The 25,231-nt window shown below is 32.6% G+C and overlaps 1 protein-coding gene across 4 annotated transcripts in view; it reads right to left on the bottom strand.

Annotated features, from left to right (window-relative positions):
* The window catches only part of ATRNL1 (attractin like 1), a 773,536-nt gene that overhangs the window by 549,469 nt on the left and 198,836 nt on the right, over positions 1-25,231 (bottom strand). For all 4 annotated transcript variants that reach the window (XM_087432666.1, XM_087432665.1, XM_087432664.1 and 1 more), the window contains 2 exons: positions 21,692-21,829; positions 1,310-1,403 (listed from right to left, as the gene is read on the bottom strand). In XM_087432666.1, the coding sequence (XP_087288792.1) occupies positions 1,310-1,403; positions 21,692-21,829 (232 nt within the window). The remainder of the gene's footprint in view (positions 1-1,309; positions 1,404-21,691; positions 21,830-25,231) is intronic.

Genomic DNA, 25,231 nt, shown 5'->3' with positions numbered 1-25,231 from the left:
TACTGCAATAAACAAAAAATTAAAAAAAAAAAAAAAAAAAGAAAATAGAGGGGAAAAAAAAAAAAAAGACTATAGAGAAGGAATAAAAACTGGTTCTGCTCACCTTCTCTGAACTTGAAAACCTGATATTTCAGTGGCTCGTCAAAGACATGATCATCTAACTTGAAATGTTTAGGATAATTCTATAGCAAATAACATATCTATTCTAAATAAAAACAAAAAGATCATTTTCCATGGTTAACAGACTTCTTTGGATATAAATTTTTATATATTTTTAGTTTTGGAGAATCCTTTATTAATTTTTTAATAATTCTATAAGTACTATGGTTGGAATTTATGGTTTGTGCCAAATATAGTACATTTATATCAAATATAAACATCTGTTTGAATGCATACAATTCAAAACTATAAAAACAATTTTAATAATGTGATGTATATGAATAAGAAAAAAAGAAAAAACATTTAAATAACATGAAACAACTTCTTTTTAAAGTTAGTTTGGGGGGAGAATAAATCTTGAGAATAAGAACTAAATTATAAAAAGCAAAAACCACTCATAAAACTACTCAAGGCAGAGTAACAGCAAGAGTGGGTTCACGTCTACAGAAATAACAGAGAAAAAGAAGAGGAAGAGTATAAGAAACCACTTGAAAGGCTTAAAGGACTACAATTACCAGAATTAATAATGAAAGATTCAAAAAGAAAGAATAGCATAGAAACATTGGATTTGAGTTATTTAACAAGATAGAGAGGAAAATTATAAAGACAATAATGCAGACGATATATAAGATGTGTTTTCCAGAAAAAATAAGAATGTTTTGTGTTTTAGAGAGATACAAAAGACAAACATACTCTATGGCCTCTCTTTTAAAGCCTCCACAAAACTGTCATTTTATTTATTTATTTATTTATTTATTTTTTTTATAATTTTTATTTATTTATTTTTTCCCCCAAAGCCCCAGCAGATAGCTGTACATCACAGCTGCACATCCTTCTTAGCTGCTGCATGTGGGACGCGGCCTCAGCATGGCCAGAGAAGCAGCGCGTCGGTGCGCGCCCGGGATCCGAACCCGGGCCGCCAGCAGCAGAGCACGCGCACCCAACCGCCAAGCCACAGCGCCGGCCCAAAACTGTCATTTTAAAAGGCTTAATTTTTTATGAGAACTGATAAAACACAAGTAAACATAGCTTACAATAATATCAGTTGCTTAACTAGCACAACACTAAACTTAAAAAGGAAAACCTATAACAATGAGTTCTACAGCACAAATTCAATCCACGAAAGTTCTATAAAGGCATTTTTACTTACAATTGGCATTGGTCACCCTTTATGCCTTTAGTTGTGCAGAAACATTTTCCTGTGTGCATATGACAAATATTGGCATGGCCACTGCATGTACAAGCTGTAAGGAAAAACAAGTATTTTGAATATTCTCCATCACAAACATGTGCATCACATTTCAGGGAAGGTTTTATTGTTATCTTATTTTTATGCCACGTATTTTCCTCTTGCCATCCAAAAACTAGGGTTGCCATATAAGTTAGTTTTAATTAAAGGAAAGTAAATTCACTTATTTAAAAATTTTGTGAAACTCTTTGAAGTCTTTGGGATATCCCAAAGTCTAGTATAGATACAAGTATTTATTGCGTTCTTCTTTGGGCTTCTTTCCATTTCTAATTTGGTACCTCTACTTAATGAAATGAGTTTCAAAGACCACAAGAGCTTTGGAGTCAAACAGCTTAGCTTCAAAATGTACATCTATAATCACTAGCTATGTGACCTTGGGCAGTTTGTTTAACCTCGCTAGACTTACTTTCCTCATCTGCAAAAGGAGAATAATATTTAGCTCTCAGGATTGATGTGACAAGTAAATGAGATAATGTATTTTAAAATATCTAACATATATCAAGCACTTAATAAACGCAGCTATTACTTCTACTACTATTACCACTTCCAACAATAATATATAGTTATATATTGTGTAAAAAAGCATGTCTGTTTATATTCCCAAAAATCATCCTTTTAAGCTTCTGAGATCATTCTCAGTTTTAGTATCCCAGAATACTAACTGAAACATTCCACGGTATAATAGTTACTCACAGTAGATTTGGTTCATGTGAAGTCGTCTCGTTTTCTTATTTTTACATTCCTTTGTTCAAGAGCAGCATTCTCACTTTTTAGGACATAAACCTCACACCTTATTGTGCCAAACATCCAACCAATTGGCAAGTTCTAGTTTCGACATGCACACTCTCTCTTGAATCTGACCCCTCCTTTTCATTGTGATAGCCATCATTCAAGTACGTCACTCACGTTCTCTTACTGACACCAATACAATCACATATCTGATCTTCCCACCTTCAGTATTTCTAGGCTACAACTCATTCCAATCCTGAGACATATTCTACAGAGACATGGCTGATCATGTCACTAGCCCTTTCAAAAACGATTAATGAGAACTATCGTGTTCCTGCCTATCAGCAGCTAGTTAAACCACTCTATTGATAAAAATGAAATAATGTGATCTTTACCTGATTCACATAAACATATAAAAATAAGCTAATGAGTCATTGGTTTTGATCAAAATACAAAATATTCTAGAACACTAAACTTCTTGATAATTTTTTATGATAATTTGCTTTGAAACAATAGATAATTAATATAAAGTAAATACTCACACCCCTAAACACACATATAAGTTAGGTACTGGATAGATTTTTAAGAATCTGTTTTTTTGATTTGTTTCATTTTTTTGCTAGAAGAGATTTCTACATCAAAGTGTGAATTTTTCTTCATTAATAATATTTAAATAAATCAGCATAATTTTCCTTTAAATTTGTAGAATTAACTATGGAAACACAAGACGTGAGAATTATAGAAATAAATAACAAGGTGTAGAAATACAAGGAATAAAAAAAAACTATCATCAGGCACTGGCCCGGTGGCGCAGCGGTTAAATGTGTGCACTCCACTTCGGTGCCCCGGTGTTCGCAGGTTCGGATCTCGGGCACGCACCAACGCACCGCTTGTCAAGCCATGCTGTGATGGCGTCCCATATAAAGTACAGGAAGATGGACACAGATGTTAGCCCAGGGCCGATCTTCCTCAGCAAAACAGGAGGATTGGCATTGGATGTTAGCTCAGGGCTGATCTTTCTCACCAAAAAAATAAACCTATCCTCAAGCAATAAAGGAATAAAGGGACGCAAAGATATACTGATAACACATAACTTCATAAATAGTGAATGAACATTCCATGATATCTTTTAATATTAACTTGCAGAGTTTCATATTAATACTGTGTTGGACTCAGAACTTCACTAAAAAAACAAACGATGCACATTAATATTTAAAAACTTGGATAAACCTTTCATTTATCCTTTATGGCAGAACTGGAAAATAGTTATGCTTGCAGAGTTTCTTAAAAGAATTATCATTGTATAGTAGCTTTAATAATTTTTGAAACAAAAAAAACTGTTAAAATACCTTTTAATGTAAGCTCATTTTGAGAGAATTCCCTTGTGGTACTAAACTTCATGCTAAAATGGCACAAACGTATTTTAAATTCAATTGTTTAGAATCTATACTTCATGACAGTGTTGAAATTATTCTCTTGTTGTCAGCATTTGAGGTTGTCTTTTTATGCTGAATAAGCACCTATGAAATTATCATACAGTGGCCTTTTGTTTGGAAAATGTTATATGATGATGATTTCACAACCTAGACATACACTAGGGGGACATTATGTGGTCACATGATATTTCTGTTTCCCTATAATATAAAGTTGCAATATCAACTTATAACCAAAACTAAACAATAGGCATAGAAAAGAAGATGCCATAAAGGTTATTCAAACAAATCGTATGTAATGAATATATTTTAGAAACATGAAACAAAAAAGTAGTCATTGGCAGTACTTGTTTCAAAGGTCCTAGGTCCTTTCATTGCTATGTCATTACTCTCTGTCATACACATATAACAATAACTTCTGCAGGTTAGGAAATCATGTCCATTTAATTTCCTTTGTATACTTCTAGCATAACTATACTTGATATTTGGTACATATGCCATACTTTAGATTTCAAATATAATAAGAATTCTGGCAAAGACAATTGTTCAAAGAGCCACATGACTTAAAATTCTATTCTTCAACTGTATATTTTGATTTACAGCTCTAAGCCCAAATTTTCACCAATGTGTGGTTTATGAAAAGGGGAAACAGAATATAGCTGGGTTTTTTTGATATACATAAACATGAAATGTTGATATCAATAATATCTTAGCAATCTGATTTTCATCACAAAAAATTCCAGAATTACAACTATTGCCATGTATTAATCTGTTGTTAAGAGAGTGTGATTTTATTTTCTGCTGGAAAGGTGATAGTTCTCATAACTTAAAACAGGCCGTTTGACTTACAGAGATTATTTTGTTTACTTAGGATATTGGGCCCATGTACTTGCCTAAATAAAGATTAAGTGGGAAATTAAGAAATGATTCTTTCTCCAATAGAAAAAGGACAATAAAACTCAGTTATTCAGTCCTTGATCCAGTATTTATTGAATGCTATTGGGTGTGAGGCACTGCTCTAGTACTGTGAATAAGATGATAAACAGGAGTCTAGAACTTAACTGGAACCTTCAAGCAAATGGCACTGTTTCAAGGATTTAAATTATAGGTTGGAAAGTCATAATGTGCCAAGAGGGCTGTAAGATTTATATTTTACCTTCCAGAGCCATCTAACATATTGAAAAACAAAAAGAAGAAACTCTAACCATATATGCTAAGGGTCAGTAAACTATATCCCTGAGGCCAAATCCAGCCCATTTCCTATTTTTGTACGGCCCATAAGCTGGAATGGTTTTTACATTTTTAAAGGATTGTGAAGGAGGAGGAGGAGGTGAAGATGGAGGGAAGGAGGAGGCGGCGGCAGCAGCAACAGCAACAGTGGCAACTGTATCTGGCCCACAGAAAAACAAAATATTTACTTCTGACCCTTTACAGAAAAAAAATTGCCAATCCCTGATCTATAATCACAAAGCCTGGAGTCACATAATTTATCAGTTTTACATTTTAATTGAAGGTTAAAAACTGAAACCTCGTTTAAAAAAAGTTTTTTTTTTTTAATAGAACAGGGTTAAGCATAAACATTGAAAAAATGTCACCCAATAAATTTTAACCCAACTCTTCTGGAATTGCATTTTTAATATCTTGTGTTTAGCTTTGATAAAAGAAAAACTTTAGTCATATTTCATTTTCTTACTCTAGCTAAATTTCTTGAGCCCCTCTAATGACTGCCATTAAAGTATTTAAACCCTTTAAAATTGACTTCTTATACTTTATTTCCTTAATCTGAAATTTTCACTCATCTAAAAAAGTAGAACAAAATATTAATATCCTGGGCTATAGACGAGGCAAGAACGACAATATTATTAGAACTGATTCACAAAGCAAACATCAACACCAAATGAAATACAGGCATTTTTTCCCACATTCAGTCCTACCACCAAAAATTACTATTTGCCTCAAATTCAAATTCTTAAATTCCAATTTACTGAATTTTTACTGTATATTTTTAAATCCATATTGTTTTCAATGAGATTGTTTTAAAATATTGCTTTTAATAGTTATTAATCTATGAATCAAATCATATGTAAAAAAGTTGAGTATTCATTATGTTGAAAATATAAGACATGAAGTAGGTCAATAACAATAACAATATTTTATATCTATATATGACTGTACTATTTCCAAAGTACTTTCACACACATTACCTATTTAATCTTTACACTATGTATTATACCCATTTGATAGAGGAACAGCTTCAAAGAGATGAAAAAAGAAAAAAGACTTGTCCATGTTTACACATCCAGTAAGTAGCAGAGTTAAGAATTATATTCTGAGATTTTCCAACTTCTTGATAGAAAATATGTTTGTGAGCGGATGAATTTGTGCACATACAGACAAAATGTACCATTATTGACCACGTATGCTTGTTAATTTCAAATATGTTATATAATTACTTTTTTAAATGTCTGAAAGCTGAAAACTAACTTGAAAACATCAATAATAATTATCTATTCAGTAAATGCACAGCTAAAAATAAGTACTAGGATTACAAAGTTGATTCACCATTAAGGAATTCATTAATACACCATATTAATGAATCTAAAGAGTAAGAAATAGGATTATCTCCATAGATGCTAATAAATCTTTGACAAAAATCAATGCCCATTCTTTATAAAACATTCAAGAAAATAGAAATTGAAGGATACTTTTTAGCATAGCTATACACACACACACACACATATACATAGACATACACACACACACACACATATATATATAATAGCCAGTATCTTGCTTAATAAGAATACACTGGAAGCATTGCTTCCACTAAATCAGAAACAAGACAAAATTGCCCGATATCTCTATTACTATTAACACGGTATTAGAGATATTAGCCAATGTAATTATACAAGAAAAATTAATTGATGCATAAGAACTGGAAAAAAGGTGAAACTATCTCTCTTTGCAAATGATATAATAGTATGCCTGGGAACCTTAGAGAATCAGCGTTAAAACGATAAGGAATTCAGTAAGGTAACAAATAAAGAAATTAATACACAGAAATCAATAGCCCTTTAACAGTAACCTGGTAAAGGATAGAAAATCTCATTTACGATTGAAATGAAGAAGATAAAACACTTAGGAATAAATTTTAACAAAAAATATGCAAAACCCATAGGAGGCATAAAAGTAGTTGTGAATAAATGGAAAAACACACATTATTCTTGGAAAAAACAACCAACATCATAAAGACGTCAGTTCTATTGGAATTAATTTATAAATCCAATCTCAATAAAAATACCAACAAGTTTTTTTTATGGAACTTGATAAATCGATAATAATCATCATACAAAAAAATAACCATGCAAAAATAGCCAGGAAAACACTAAAAAAGGGGTAAAAAAAAAAAAAAGGGTGATAGTGGCACATCAATACACAAATAGATCAGTAGAGTAGAATAGAAAATCCATAAATAGAACCAAATACATATGAAACTTTAGTATATGAAAAAGGTTGTATTTTAAATCATGGATCAAAATAAATTTTTTTAAATAAATGGTAATGGCACAACTGTGGAAAAAGATAAATTTAGATCCATACCTCACATCATACACAAAATTAAACTCCAAATGCATCAGTGATCTAAATGTAAAAAGTTAAAACCATACAAGTAATAGAAGAAAATATAGGTGACTTCCTTTATAACTTGTATGTAGGGAAACATAGTCTAGCTCTGATTCAAGAGTGATGACTTTGATGAGATTAAAATAAAAAGATTTAAGCATGGCAAAAACAAACAAACAAAAATCACCATAAACAATGTCAAAAGACAGATACAAATTTGGAGAAAAATTTTCAACAGATAAAAAGATAATATTCCTAATATTTAAAGAACTTGACAAATTAAGGGGAAAAGACAAAAATATTTCAACAGAAAATTGAGTGAAAGACATCGACAAATTCACAAAAAATATAAAAATGGTCCTTAAATATATGAAGATAAGTTTAACTTCACTCATAATAAAAAAACTAAAAATTAAAAGCACACTGCTTTACTGTTTCTCACCTATTAGACAAAAGTTAAAAAGTATAAAAATATATTCTGTTCATGAAACTACATGAAAACATGCACTCTCATACGCTGCTGGTAGGAATGCAGACTGCTACAACCATATGCTAACAAAACTATATATGCATTTATCTTTTAACTTAGCACTCACTTTCAGGAATTTATCCTGAAGCTATACCTCTTACAGTACAAAAATATATATGCACACCGCTTGCCAAGCCATGATATGGCAGCGTCCCATATAAAGTAGAGGAAGATGGGCATGGATTTTAGCCCAGGGCCAATCTTCCTCAGCAAAAAGAGGAAGACTGGCAATGGATGTTAGTTCAGGGCCAATCTTCCTCACACATGCAAAAAATATATACGTATATGCACAAAAATGTTTCCACTACACCATTATTGACACTTGAAAATTACTGCAAGTAACCTAAATATTATTAAATGAACAAAAGTAGGAAAGAATATGTTACCCTTTGTGTAGGGGAAAGAAAAGAAAAATAAGAAAATATGCATGTGTCTGCTTATTTAATCAAAAAAGAAAAATAACAGAGGGAGGATAAATCAGAGACTGGTTTGAGATAGGTTTCTTACAGGGCAGGAGTGGGAATGGCATGGAAAGAATAGCAGGAATGGTGAGGAGGAAAGGGTTTTTTGTACATTCCTGACTTTCCGGACCATGATAATGTTTCACATATTAAAAAAAGAAAGCAACATCAATGATATTGGAGGTGGACCTAAAGCTGACTCGATACAGAAATAAACGATGACCCTTATTCAAATGACTAACCACCACACTGAAGGAGAGAAGAAGAACTAACCCAAGGACCTTTTAAACACAGTTACAAGTTCTTTGGATAAATACCCAGCGGTGGAATAGCTGGATCATATGGTAGTTCTATCCCTAATTTTTTGATGAATCTCCATACTGTTTTCCATAGTGGCTGCACCAGTTTGCACTCCCACCAGCAGTGTATAAGAGTTCCCTTCTCTCCACATCCTCTCCAACACATGGGTATTTATCCAAAGAACTTTCAAACACCAAAGCGTAAAGATACATGCACCCCTGTGTTCACTGCAGCGTTATTCACAATAGCCAAGACTTGGAAGCAACCTAAGTGCCCATCAAGGGACGAATGGATAAAGAAGATGTGGTATATATACACAATGGAATACTACTCAGCCATAAGAAACGATGAAATCCAGCCATTTGTGACAATGTGGATGGACATTGAGGGTATTATGCAAAGTGAAATAAGTCAGAGGGAGAAGGTCAAATACCGTATGATCTCCCTCATTAAGTAGTAGATAATAACAACAACAAACAAACACATAGAGACAGAGATTGGACTGGTGGTTACCAGAGGGTAAGGGGAGAGGGAGGAGGGCGAAAGGGATAATTTGGCACATGTGTGTGGTGATGGGTTATAATTAGTATTTGGGTGGTGAACATGATGTAATCTATGCAGAAATAGAAGTATAATGATGTACACCTGAGATTTATACAATGTTATAAACCAATGTTACTGCAATAAACAAAAAATAAAATAAATAAATAAATAAAATAAATACAGTTACAGACCCTATGTCCTCAGACTGAAGACAAAAATAAAGAAATAAGTACCAAACTCTAATTAGTAGACTTCCTTTTCACAGAGCCATGGTTAGCAATTCTGAAACTACTTTCTGCACATTCTAAGATGGAGCAAATAAAAAAGTACACATTGTGGATAATGAAAGCCAGATTCTTTGCCAGCAGAGAAGGAAATTAAAAATTTGGAAAGAAGGAAGTATAGAATGCACCATGTAGTTAGGGATAGGAGATGAGAGGTATTAGTGTGAACTCACTGATTTTTAACACAGAGTATAGGTAGATATAGAAATGGGTATGGTGTGTGTAGTTATGTGTATGTATGAGAATATACATGTGTCTGTGGGTAGACACATTAATAACCACGAGTGTACACACACATCTATTCTCTAGTTCTGTCTGCTGAGATGATCCAGAAACAACGATGTCCCTGTAGAAAGGAGCCCACTAAAGGAACTAGGGCTGTTTGAGAAATAACAGCTTCCAGTTAGGGCAGGAAAAGAATAAGATGAGTGCCAAAAATATAAAGAAATGCTAAAAGAATGATAAAGAGTAGACAGAGAGAGAGAGAGAGAGATGATAAATGAATAGACAGAGAGATGACACATGCATACATAGATGTATTAGATACATAGATAGAAGAATAGATAGATACATAGATAAGATAACACAGACAAACTAGAGCAGAGAAAGCTCTTCATTGTAGAAGAAAGCCAACTAATTATTGTAGAAAGAATGAGGGAATTAGAAAATCACCATTTCATAAAAGTCATAAAACTAGTGAGTGAAAGTTTGAGAAATAACACTATATTCACATAGTCTCCAAGTATCTCCTATAAGATACTTTTTCATTAAAGGATAAAATAGTAACTTTATAGTGAAGAAATCTGGCAAACACCACATTAACCAAATGTTCACAGTGAACATACCATTAATGGAATAATGACAGCATGTGGCTCTTGATATGGTGAGAGAATTTAGCATAACTTCAGTGGTATTCCTGCCAAAAGTGTGTAATTGGAACGTAGTCATGAAGAAATGTCAGACAGAGCCAAATTCTAGCATGTTCTATATACAAACAAAAAAATGAGCTATATCCTAAAAAATGTCGATGTCATTTTAAATAAAAAGAAAAATGTTCCAGATTAAAGAAGTCTAAAGAGACATACAAATGAATGCAACTAATAATCTTGAATTTTCTTTTGCTCTAAAAAATAATGTTGGGACAACTGGTAAAATATAAATAAGGTCTCTATTTAATAACAATATGCATCAATGTTAATGTCCTGATTTCTATAACTATAATGTGGTTAAGAGAATTCCTGCTTTTTAAAAAATATACACTGAAGTCTTTAAGGAGTAAAGAGACATCACACCTGCAATGTTTAATTGAGACATACAGAGAGGAAACTTGGAGGAACTCTGTATATCCTCACAACTTTTCTGTGTGAAATTATGTCAAAACAAAAAAAATTAAATAGACCTTTTCAATTTTGAAAGTATTAAACATTTCCACACTTAAAAGATAGATAATAAAATACAATTTTATGCTTTTGACTTCTAAGTTAATAACATTATGTTTAACAACTTTATTTGAAGAGTTCTTCGTTTTTCCTATATGTTATCAAGCATTTTACACGCTTTTTCCTTTTGGGCAGCAGGGATGTTGTTAGCAACTGGTAAAATAAACAGTGGTTCCATTTCTCAAGAAAACACTAGTCCTTACATTTTCAAGAAAAAAATCATCCTATGTGAATAATTACTGAAACATCTTCTGTTACTAATAATGGGAGTCATATACAGCAATATAGCTTTGAACTAGAAAGAATTAGCTGCTGACAGATAGAATATATAAAATATACGTTTAAAAATCATTTAAAATACAAATTATATGGTATAGTGAAATAGACACTTTGAAGTTACCTGATAAAATTTATAGGATAATACATTCTGCTAAAATGACCCCAGAATAAATAGGTTAGTGAGACAAAATGTAGACAGTAAGCTTTGAGAAGTCAGACACCAAAGTTCTATTAATCCTCTCTAGAAAAACTAGAAACTGAATAAAATTATACAAATTTTATATTTGTATATTTAAATTTGCATTTTTCTTCCTTATCTAAACTTTATATAACTTCTCTTAGTACTTAATGAAAAATTTATGTACAAAACACTAGATTATTGCTCAATAAGTTATGAGTACAGAATGAAATATCATTTATAATTATTAAAACTAATCCTCATTCAGAGCAACATAAAATACACACATTGGAACCAATATTGCTTCATTGTTGGCTCTATTACTGAAAAATAAAAGAAAGCAGAAAAATCAACATGGAAAAAATAGTAAGCCACTTTTTGCCTCTTGCTCTAAAGTGAAAATATTCATTGAAACTAGAAAGCTATCTAGCTAGAAAGTCTGAATTATTTTTTTTTGGATTATATAAAAATGAGTAAAGCAGATGACACATATTATATTTTCTTAGTAATGTCAAGATAGCAAAGTGCTAACTATATGCCAAGCACAGTACTCCTACCTATGCATTGGGGATACAAAGATAACATAAAAAATACAAAACAGGGGTTGGCCCCATGGCCAGTGGTTAAGTTCGATGTGTTCCACTTTCGTGGCCTGGGTTTGGTTCCAGGGCATGAACCTACACCACCCATCAGCAGCCATGCTGTGGCAGCGACCCACATACAAAATAGAGGAAGACTGGCACAGATGTTAGGTCTGGGCAAATCTTCCTCAACAACAACAAAATACAAAACAAATAAGATAAAACTTTTCTCATCAAAAGCTTCACATCCTACATAGAAAGACACGTAAATGATGACTTAAAAAACATTTATGGCCATCATAATGGAGGTAGCAACTCTGCCTAATGTTAGGAGGGACGTTACAACAGGTTTTCAGGTTGAAATACCCCCTGAGCTGAGATTTGAAAAATGAGTAATGGAGTTCAGAAACATGGTAGTGACCAGGGAAGTAAAGGTTCAAGTGGGTAAAGAGCTGGATTTATATGAAGGAGTGGTTGGATATGAGGTGAAAAGGTACACAATATTGTGAATGACCTGGAAACAGAATAAAGGATCAATTCAAAGAAAGAGAGGCTGATCTGTTTCAAAACTATTACAATAGTCTAGGCTAAAATAAAGATAGACACAACTAGACAATGGCAGTTCAATATTATGGCTTTGAAATGGATAGAGTTGACCACTAATTATATCTGAGATTCAAAGAAGATGTAAGAGCATACTGGTTTGGAGCACAAGAGTCAGGTATCTCACACTTGAATTCTGGTTCCAGAACTTGTTGGCTTAGCCTTTAACATGGTGCTTAGGCCTACGTCCTTGGTTTACTCATCTGTAAAATGGACATAATAGTATATACTTTATAAATTGCTTAGGATAAAATGAAAAAATTTATGCAAAGTTCTTAGCAATGTTCCTGGCATAAATAAACTACCATTAAATATTAGTTATATATTTTTTAATGTAATGCTTGGAGCTGGCTGACAAGGAATATGTTAGAGTCATTAACCAAAATGTAGACATACAGAAAAAGAGAAGCAAGATGTGGTAGAATATGTGAAATATTCTACCACCTGGATATGAAACCAGAAAAATTATTTGGGGTCAGAGCATAAAAGTCTTGTTAAAGAGTTTTTAATTTATTTCACAGACACTTTGGAGACAATGAAAGATTTTAGAAATGGTAATAAAATCACTGAATGTTTTTAGGAAGAAAACTGTTTCTCCTCCTATAAAGGAAATATAAAGGCGGATTACATATGGAGAGATTGTATACAGGGAGGGTATCCATTTACTAATCCAACAAATATTTCACAAGAACCTTTTCCACTGCACGTAATCTGTAACATCCAGCAGCGGCAGAAGAACAGAGGAATCCTGGGGGCCTAAACTAATAAGGATGACGGACTACAAAGGAGGGACAGATGTCAGAGACAGGAGAGAGCCAGGATCAGCTAGGGACAGAATGTAAAAGAATGAATCAAAGGTACCATTGAAACTGAGCCTAAAAGGATGGCATCATCATTAACTAAGATGAGGGAGAAGGAAGAACATTTTTTAAATAATAAAGTCACTGAATTCAGTTTTTGAACTAATTAATTTGAATAGCAGTGACCTTGTACAGAAATGTTTAACAGGAAGTCAAAAAAAAGTTAAAATTGCTTAATAAAGTAGGCTATACTATTCACTAAATATACAACTAAATGTTTATATACTTCCTTTACAGCCTAAAAATGTAGATTACGATTATTATAAAATCAGTAAATTGGCTTATAAAGAAAAAGCAAGATAAAAAGTATAGATAAAATTATATGTGATTAACAGAAAAGCAAATATTCATATTCACGTCCTACGGTATATAAAATGGACATTTGAAAGAAAAGGCATTGCTTCTTAAATATATATTAAGGAGGATTTTAATATGTTTATGAAATATTTACAGAGAATATTTATGCTGATGCTTTCTGCCACCGGCTCTAGGCATTTCTGATATATAATTAACTTCTCCGCCATCACTAATTAGTTTTTGTGCACTATCTGAGCAATGAAAAGTGTGTGTCAAATTGGCATTTAGTTTGATTTTGGTTTTTAAAAAATCTATAAATATCAGAATAAAACCAAATATATGCTTAGAGTTTCTTTAGGTTAACCTCTAATTTTCTGTAGTATAAAATGTTTTATATGTTTTAGAATATGAGAAGTATCCTCCACTTTAAATTTACCTTTTAGTTTTCATCCTAGGCCTGTCATTTGAAGAAAACAGGAATTCCTCAACCTTTGTAGGTCAATGTAAGAGCCATTTTTATTGTTAAATTAAATTATAATATCTTATATCACTTTTTTTTTTTTGGTGAGGAAGATCAGCCCTGAGCTAACATTTGCCAAACTTCCTCTTTTTTTTTGCTGAGGAAGACTGGCCCTGGGCTAACATCCGTGCTCATCTTCTTCCACTCTATATGGGACGCCGCCACAGCACGGCCTAACTAGCAGTGTGTCGGTGCATGCCGGGATCCGAACCGGCAAACCCCGGGCCACCGCAGCGGAGCGCAGGCACCTAACTGCTTGCGCCACCGGGCCGGCACTTATATCACTTTTTAAAGAGCCAAATAGTGCCAGATCCTTCTAACACAAAACCTCAAGCAATACATGATAAGGGAGCTAAGCATCCCACCAAATGAAATTAAAGAGAAGTATTGAACACGAGAAAAAAGAACGGTTTCTATCTGGTCCCAAATAGATAAGTATTGTACTTGTAGATCTAAAACCATTGAATGGCTTTTAAAATTCCATACGAGATATATTAGTGAATTTACTAATAAAAAGAAAGCATGCAAATGACACATTTCACTGTCAAAATCTTGCAAACCAGAGGTGAAAATATTCTATAGCATCAGGCATAGGAGCCTAAAAAAACACAATCCAAATGCCAAAAGTTGAAGCAAAAGTTTAAGCTAGGATAGGCGGAAAGTAGAACATTGTGCAAATGAAAAATAGGAAGGGAGATCTTGAGGATGGGGAGGTTAATAGAGGTGCTAGAGTGACACCTGGCAGGGCCCCAGCACTCAGAAGGTCAGTGACTATGTCTGCAGCAGTTTCACAAGACCCAGCCACAGACAGTTCTAAATCGCATCTAACAGAAAAAAGTAGTAAACTGCATCTTCTAATAACCCACAACCAAAGGTCACTCTAAAACTTCTGACAACATCAGGGCCAAATAGTTTTCATAGTCTCCGCTCATCTTGTCCTTTCAATTCCTTTTATGAGAACAAAAAGGATGAAAAGAGATCAAAAAGATAGAGTAGATAAAGAAAACTTAGGGTTACTGAGCATCTGAAGTTAGAGGAACACTTCTTCCAAGGAAGACAAGGATTTCAAAAAATTAGTATAGAGAAAAGACCAACTAGCTAACAATATTATAGAAGCTATGAAATGAAGTAGTTTTTTTTTTTTTTTTTTTAATCATGCAGTGGAAACAGGCAGCTCTGCATAATTTAAAAAGTCTCTCTTGGTTTTCTTTTATCTTTCTTTCTTTTTTTTTTTTTGAGGCAGATTAGCCCTGAGCTAACGTCCATTGCCAATTCTCCTCATTTTTGCTGAGGAATATTGGCCCTGGGCTAACATCCGTACCCATCTTCCTCTACTTTATATGGGATGCCACCATGGCATAGCTCAATAAGCGGTGCATAGGTCTGCGCCCAGGATCCGAACCTGCGAACCCAGGCCATTGTGGCAGAGCGTGCGAACTTAAGAAGAGTTAATTCATCTTCCTTTTTATTACCCTCTAGTCTCAGAGAATATTTGTGTCATAGCCCACTGCATTTATTAAAGTATTAAATACTTCTGTAAAAGTCTGATATGGACAGATATTCATAATATGCCAAAAGAAAAGCAAAAGTTTACTGATAAGAAACTAACGAAAAAATAAAACTGTCACTATGTTGAAAGAACTCTTTTCTCCCCAAAGTGGAAAATAACAAAAGTTTGTTTATCACTATTAAAAGTAAAAAAGAGAGAGAGAAAGAAAAAAAATCAGATAAGTATACTATTCAAGAACGTAGAAAAAGAACGAAGTGAACTAAAAGACATAAATTAATAAAAAGTAGACTTTACTAAAACCAATTATGGATGCAATGTTAAAGGAAAAGAATTTATTCATCATACCAGCTAAACCTCTTAAACATCTTGCAATACACCAAAGAGAGTAAGACCTAGATGAAGAAAACTATTAGTCATACAAGACTGCAATTTTTAAAATGTCTGTATATTTCATGATTTTGAAAGTTTTTTTCTTGTACTACATCTTTTTATGAATAATCAAATACAACAAATACATATAAATATATTAAAATATTTTTGAGATTAATAACCTTATAGCTTAGTTGTCTTATATTTAGAACAAGTGACAATGAAAAACATGTAACTAATGATCATCACATAAAATTGAAGCTTGTAAATTGCCCTCAACTCTCAAAGGCCTACCCAGATCCTTCTATCAGAATTAGTCTCTTTGTCCCTGATTCTATCATTCAACTTCTTCATAACACTATCATAGCACCCACACAAGGTATATAAATTTAAGATCTAACACAGTAGCTTGCATATAGTAAGTACTCAATACTTGTTTGTGGAATTCAAGGATAATCCTTCATTGCAAAGCAGTGTAGTGTATATTGAGTGTTGAGCTGCTGTAGTGTATTGAGCTGTTCTATTCAACGAAATTTTCACTTATTTTCTTTTTACTAAAATTTATGTCAGATTGGAGATAATATGACAAAAATAAGACTGTTCCAAAGTCTTAATCATATATTTTTATTAACATACTTATGCCTATTAATGTTATAAATAGTAATAATATTAATAATAATATTCACAGTAATAACTAGCATTGTAGAGTTAACATTTGCCAGAAACACATATTATTTAATATGTAAATTACTTTATTTAAGCCTCATGATAATTTAAACTAGCTGCATTTTGCAGGTGAGAAAACTGAGACACTAAGAGGTTAAATAATTACCAAAGGTGACAGTGGCATTGCCAGGATATGGACCCCAACAGTATGATTCCAAAGCCCAAGCTCTTACCAATGCTGTATTCTTCCATAGCTACAAAGATAGATGATAGATAGATAGAAAGATATAGATAGATAGATAGATAGATAGATAGATAGATAGATAGATAGATAGATATAAATAGATAGATGGAAGGATGGCAGCCCCAGAGCAAGTTTGTATCAGAGAATCATCTTGAACATTAATGAGAAATAAAACAATTTTAATAATAAAACACTTGTAATAGTTAATTGCAATAACAGAGTAGCCACAAATATGCCATAGTCTAAAAAAAATCTCAGGAAAATCTACAAATACATTTATATAATATTGACAACAATGTTATATTGGCTTTAGTAGACTTAATTTAAAAAATAATATCTAAATCTGCAGTATATTCAAAGCCTCACTATTGAAATATAAATCTATTTCCTTCTTTCCTTTAATATCATCACAGACTTTGAATTTTAATAAATTCATCCACCAATAAAAAAATCAACTTTTCTCAACAAGGTGAACTAAAAATGAAGAAGTAGTAGTAAATTTATACTTCTCGTTTTTTATAAATTGATTTTAGCCATTGCTGCATTAAAAATAATTACTAGGCATGTTGTTATTTACTTAGTTAGATAGCTAATGTGGCTCTAAGAAATAAAAATGACTTTTATATGTCAAATCACCATAGAGAAGTCAGACAGCAAAACATTTTCTTACCAACTTTAGGAAACAAGGAAACTATAAGGAATTGTGTAAAGCTTCCTAAACTACCAGAGAATGTGCGAGAGTGAACAAGATGGGCATTTCTCTTCCATTCCCTTTCATTTTCCATTGCATTGTGCCACAACTTGCCAGATGTGCAATGTCAGTAACAACAATTAATATGGAATAACTGAACTTGTCTTAAACCTAGCAGAACAGTATCATCCCCAAAGGGGAACATATTTCTAAAAGCACTATGCCTTTCGGAATGATAAAACTTACCATTCTAATTTAAAACATTTTGTAGCTAATACAGTTATTCAAAAGTTCTTTTTGCCTATGTTGGCAAAAAATTAAAATAATACTTTGGTAATCTTCATGACATTGCATTTGGCAATTGATTCTTAACATATGCACCAAAAGCACAAGCAACAAAGAAAAAATAAATAAACTGGATTTCATCAAAATGGAAAACTTCTGTGCTTCAAAGGACACTATCAAGAAAGTGAAAAGACAACCTACGGAATGGAAGAAAATATTTGCAAATCGCATATCTGATAATGGCCTCGTATCTAGAATATGCAAAGAACTCTTAGAATTCAACAACAATAACAGAAAACCAAATAACTCAATTAAAAAATGGGCAAAGGAATTGAATAGACATTTCTCCAAAGATTACAAATGGCTAATAAGCATATGAAAAGACACAGGGACTCAAACAAATATTTGTACACCCATGTTCATAGCAGCATTATTCATAATACCAAAAGGTGGAAGCAACTCAAGTGTCCTTCAACGAATGAATAGATAAACAAAATATGGTATATACACACAACAAAATATTATTAAGCCTTTAAAAGGAAAGACATTCTGACACACACTAGCTACGACACCAATGAATCTTGAAGACATTATGCTAAGTGAAATAAGCCAATCACTAAATGACAAAATCATACACAAAAGTGTATGATTCCACTTATTTGAGGTACCTAGAGTAATCACAGTCATAACAACAGAAAGTAAAATGGTGGTTGCCAGGAGCTGGGGGTGAGGGGAATGGGGAGTTATTATTTAATAATAATATTATTAAAGAGTTCTAGTTTTGCAAGATGAAAAAAGTTTTGGAGATGGATGATAATGATGATTGTATAACAATGTGAAAGTACTTAATGCCACTGAATTACACACTTAAAAACAGTTAAAATGGTACACTTTGTAACATATATTTTACCACAATTAAGAAAAATAAATTGTTTTACAATGGGCTAAGAAGTTGAATAGACATTTCTCCAAAGAAAATATACAATGGCCAACAAACAACTACATGAAAAGATAGTTAATATCACTAGTCATTAGAGAAATGCAAATTAAAACCACAATGAGATATCACTTCACACCCACTAAGATAGCTAAAATTTTTTTTTTAAAGGAAAATAACAAGTGTTGGCAAGGATGTGAAAAAAGTAGAATTCTCTACATTTCTGGTGGGAATGTAAAACAGTGCAGCCACTATGGGAAACAACTTGAACAATTTGGCAGTTCCACAAAAACTTAAACATAGAATGATCAGATGATCCAGCAAGTCCTCTCCTAGTTTATACACAAAAGAACTGAAAACCTGTATTCATACAAAAACTTTTGCAGTAATGTTCATGTCAGGACTATTTAGAATAGCCAAATGGTGGGAAAAAAACGAAATGTTCATCAATGAATAAATGGATTAAAAAATTGTAGTATATCCATACAGTGGAATAATATTCAGCCATAAAAGGAATGAAGTAGTGATATATGCTACAAGAATGAACACTGAAAACGTTATGCTAAGTAAAATAAGCCAGTCACAAGAGGTCATCTATTGCATGACTTCATTTATATGAAATATCCAGAATAGGTAAATTTACAGACACACAAAGCATATTAGTGGTTGCCGGGGGCTGGGATGACTGCCTGGTAAGTATGGGGTTTTCTCTTTTGGAGGGATGAAAATGTTTTGGAACTCCACAGAGGTGATGGTTGCACAATATTATGCATGTACTAAATGCCACTGTATTATACATCTAAAATAGTTAATTTAATGTTATGTGGATTTGACATTAATTAAAAAAATAATGCTCAAAAATTGGGGTTATGGTTGGAAGCGTTACATAAATAACAGAAATATATTAAATAAGTTACTTCACAAAAATCTGATGGACTATTACATAGGCATTAAAATAAGTTGGAAAGTATACATGAAATCATTGTCATTAAAGTAAAATAAAACATATACAGTTATATATTGAATATTTAAAGGTTGCAGAGACATATAAATTGTAATGTGAAAAAACATCCCAGGGTTTTATTTTTTTCTTAAAGTTGTGGAAACAAAACATTAATATATATAAATAATCTATCTGAAGTATATTTTTTGTCCAATGAAATTCTCGGCTGTAGAAATTTCAGTAGTAAAAAGCTTTGGAAAACAGGATGGCTCCAAAGCCTTTATCTTCTTACTTAAAAAACATAAAATAACAATATACTATGACTCCAAGAGATGAAGTCTAAGTTTCGTGGATTCCACCGCGCCCATGTCTACTGCTCCTCCTGTTATACACGGGACAGAGCACTAAGCTGTGGCTTTTGGCTAGGGGATACCGGATCTTCCCTGTCCATATTAACAGAAAATCTGTATTAGGAGTTAAGAGCAAAGCCTAAGAATCAAACATTTTCTTCCTCTTACTAGCGTATGATCTTGGGTATTTTACTTAACTTCTTTGTGAATTGGGGTCTGTATGTAAAATGGAGATAAAAGTGATACCTCCCATACAGTTGTTGTGAAGTTGAGACGAGATAATGAATATAACACTATGAGTATAGCGCCTACAACACAGAAAATGCAAATGTCAGCCAATTCATCTGTGTTAGGGATTCAAACAGGTCAGAGCATTCCATATCACAAAACTTTCATTCACTTTTCTTCAGTTAGCACCAAACCTGCTATTGCCTGAGCAATTTTGTTGACTCAAAGACTGAGTCCATCATTCTCCGTGTTTCTCAACCCTGAGTGCATATTAGAGTCATTTGGGAAGCCTTTGAAAAGAACCAATGTCCAAGAATCACCTTACAACCTCAACCAAGATGCTGATTTAATTATTTTAGGGAATGGCCTAGACATTGATATTTTTTGAAAGCTTTCAGGTGGTTTTAATATGTAGGTAGTGTTAAAATTTTTATTTAGACTAGGCCAGGCCCAACTGTCTCTTTCAAGATTCCTCATCCTTTCATAGCTAACAACTGGGGTTTTCTGTGGTCGCTATATAGGCAATCTCCATTTAGAAAAAGTAGATAAAAAATTTAAGGGACAAAGACTAACCTAGAGATAAAGAAGGATTACTGTAAACTTATAATTTAAAAAGAAAATTTTAAAAGAAAGACCAAAAATTCTTTAAAAAGTAGGAGAAAGAAACAGCAGGATAGAGCGGAAGATAGAGAAAAGTACGGTTTAGTGAACAAAAAATGTGATAGTAATAGCCAGCACTTATATATGCTCTCTTAATGTGCTTCACTTCCTATTACATGTGTCTCTATTACACGTAAACTCATTTGATCTTTACAATAATCCAATGAAGTATTATCATATCCCTTTTACATACGAGAAAAATGAGGCTCTGAGAGGTTAACTAAGTTAATTAGCAAAGGCCATACACGCAAATAGTGGCAGAGTTGGGATTTCATCCCAGGATTGATTCCAAACCCTTTCTCTTAAACATAATACTATACTCCCACTCACCCTGTGCAAAAAAAAAAAAAACTCTTACCTCATATAAGGCATACACAAAACCTTTAATTATTTCTTGTTTCTAAAGTCAAAATGATAACTATTATTAAAAAAACAATAAGCAGTGATTATTTTTAAATAGTGAGATTGTAGGTAATTTTTAATTTATCTGCATTTGATAAATTTCCTATAATAAACATGTATCCATTCTGAAATAAGAAAAAGTAAAAATTTTTAAAGCAAGTATATCACAGAATTTTTATAGTTCACATAATCCCTAATAAATATTTTTACATTTTAAAAATATTGAGACAATGGAAAAAAACTTTCTTTAATAAAATATATTTTCCACAAGTGGCATATCTTTCTCAATTTTCTTTTCTGTATTAAAAATACACTGAGGTAAAAGAAAAAATACTTACCTGTACACTGTCCTCCATTGGTTGGATCTCCATAATAACCCGGCATGCAGTCTTGACACTGCTTTCCTGTGGTGAGATTTTTACACTGTTCGCACACATTATTATTGATGCAAGTGCTATGTCCATTACACTGGCAAGCTAAAAAAAATAGTAAAAAATATTACAAATACCTACTTAACAATATCAGGTATAAGAGCTATCAAAACAAAGAATGTATTTTAAAAATCTGAACAGCAGCCAAGCTCAAGCAACATTTCCCAAGTTTTGTTAATATATAACGTATGTGGCTCAAAATATTAATGCAGGACAATATATACAATAAATTCTGTGCTGAAATTTTGCCTTATGCTCTATAAAATGTAGGGACTAGAGATAAAATGAAACATAAAAATTACAGCTAAGGAGGAAATACTTTTTAACATATTCCTTAAAGATTCATGTGAATATTAGGTCTATTAAATTACATAAACACAAGAGTGAATAATATAGCTTTGATTAACAAATGTTAAGATGCATCTTAATTATATTTACACCTAATAACAAAGGAACAATAAATATAGAAAATTGTGTGGCAATATGTCCTTACTTCTAGAAAATACATGAAGAAAAATAGCACTTTTAAAATAATTTGTGTAAATGTTTATCTTCTTTGGCCAAGAAAAGCTTGGCCAAAGGCTTAACTGAAATTCTATTTGAATGTGAACTAAACAGAATCCGATTTAAAGCATGAGATTTTTTTTATGTCTTCATAATATGAGATTTAATATGTTTTGATATTAATATTACAACAGAATCCAAAAATTTCAGATGAGAGATAAAGTTCATATGAAAGCTCGTGCCTTTAGTGCCTATTTGAGGCATAATATTAACTTAGTTTGGTAACTGCTTGCCCCAACATCATCATCATTATCACCCTCCTAATCATTTTCATCATTATTACAACTAAGATAGCATTTAATTGACCTCTCTCTCACTCTAGCCAGGAAAGCCAGTGTTCAATTGATTCCAATGGTTTGTGGCTGGCATCTATTCTGATTGGTCAGTGTACACATTGCATCAGTTTAAAAATATCGTAAATAACACCCCATTGCCGTATAGTTTACCAGGTGTATACATGAATTATATCATTTAATCCTCACAACAATTCTCTGTGGAAGCTACTATTTTTCAGACCACTTCTGTGATGAGGAAGCCTGGGTTAAGCAACTACCCAAAGTCATACAGATAATCAATGGCAGAAACAAATACACAATCAAGAAGTATGAATCAAAAGATCAAACATTAAATACCATACCTCTTGTATGCAGAAAATTTGAAAGTGAGAGAGAAATCCCAAGAGACTAGCATAATATCATCAACAAGAATTAACACCAAAGGATGAAGAAATATGCAAAAAGAGTAAGAACCAAATACCTATATCTTTCAGAAATTTTCATAGGCATAACTCTGTTGCAACATAGTATAGAAATGACACGCAGTCATCATGGGAAAATGCTAAATAATCTTCATCTTCTTTATGAAATTGAGTAAAATTATAGTTTTCAAATTTTATATTACATTATGAAACAACTAGAAGAAAATTTAATAACAAGGGAAAATGTTCAAGATAAATTAAGTGAAATAAGGATACAAAACATTACGTTTAGAATGATCATAATTCTGTTTTTAAATGTGTAACTATGCCTTCAGAAAAGTTAATGATGGTTATCTTAGTTTAGTAAGATTTTTCTGCATCATCAATTTTCTACAATAAATTCATATTACTTCAATAATAAGAAACAATAATGTTAACAACTTCAATTTTTTAGCATTTTGCTTAAAAGTTTAAGTTGTTATTTCATAGAAAATTTATTATGTCACACCACTAATTAATTCACTCAGGTAAAAACAAAATTTATTGAATGCCCACTACAAGTAAAGCATTACATGAAAATTTCAAAATAAGACGTGGGTTACTATCAGTATTTTATGAAACTCCTGGCTGCATTTTTTCATCAGAAAAATAGATGCTTTAATTTCTGCATAATACAGCTAAATTTAGCGGTCACATCTAACATCCTCCCTTCAGATTACCACTGAAATAACAAGAAAACTTGCCAGCAACAACAGGAATTTGGGTACAGTGACAACTACACAAATAAAACTACAAAGTAGTGAACTACTATACCTTTTTATATATAGATACATATATATAATTTATATTTATATATATAAATATATAAAATTTATATATAAATTTAAAAAGGAGCCCTGGTATAATGCCACTCAAACGCCACTCAAATGGCCCTTCCTGAAAGTGAGAAGTTCTAAAGGCAGTCTGGGGCCATGGGGCAATCAAGAAGCATATCACTGGCATGCCTCCATACAGCCACTGGAAAGTATAATACAGAAAAGTCTGATGTTTCATGTAGTGAATATACCATGCAGAAAGCTGGTATAATTTGGACCCAACTGCAGGCAAAATTTCTAGCAAAAAAAGGATAGTCATTGTCATAGCTTGTAACTAGTATGGTATTGCAAAGGAGAAAGCATGTTATAGAAAGCAGAACCCAGGCATAGTGGCTGTACCAAACACAGACAAGAAAAGGATACACTAGTAAGCTGATGATTGTGTGTTACTTCTCACTACCATCAGGGTGTTGCAGCAACAGGCAATATAAGCTTGCATCTAATAATTCTTCCAGGATACATTGTTACTTGAAAGATTCTAATAAGAACCTGGCTGTGGAACATGAATAAAACTAAAGAGAAGCCATCCATACTGTTTTGTCTAAATTTTAAAACCAGCCCAGATGGCTCCTCATCTACGGATACACAAACAGAAAAAAAAATGAAAGTAAAACATAATGAAAAACTCAGCATTTGATATGCAAATGAAGTACATAGTTTTAAAAAATATGTGCTCTCAAAAACAGATGTAAAACATTTAAAAATATCTGCCTGACATTCTCAATAAAATTCAAAACTATATACACAGAAAATCAGGGCTAAAATTCACCCAAAACATTTTTCAACACATAGCCTATCTTAAAACAAAAGGGAATTATCAGATGCAAGAAATAAAGCAGGGACTAAAAACAAGAATCTTAACGAGAAGTTTCAGCTTGGCAGAATTTTACTACACATGGGATAGACAAGCAAGAGCTAGGAGGCATGGGTTTCAAAATCCAACAGGGCCAGGAGATATAATCTCTGGCACCCTCAAGCAAGGGAGCTAAACTGAACCATATTTACAATGCTCGAAGTCTTCAATTATAGCCCCTAACTGTGAAAAAGGTACTAAAACACATGACAAGCCCAAAGAAGCAGAAAAGAACCTTAAGTACACTGGAATATGTGTATGAAACAAAAAAGTCACTTGTGAGAACTTAAAGCCTGCGCCAGGCATATGTGTTGGGTTGAAATCCACATTGCCCATATGGTGGAGAAACCCCAATATCAAACATTAATGTAAAACCTGTCCTGTAATGAAGTAAAGCCTCATACACCTTACAAAAGCAGATGTAAATGGCCACTTGAAATACTTGTACAACTCAGGTC

This window comes from Ceratotherium simum, chromosome 6 (assembly GCF_057802395.1).
Source record: "Ceratotherium simum simum isolate JZ-2026a chromosome 6, ASM5780239v1, whole genome shotgun sequence".
NCBI classification, from domain to species: Eukaryota; Metazoa; Chordata; class Mammalia; order Perissodactyla; family Rhinocerotidae; genus Ceratotherium; species Ceratotherium simum.
The sequence above is the reverse complement of the archived record's forward strand: the minus strand, read 5'-3'. Positions and strand labels throughout refer to the sequence as shown.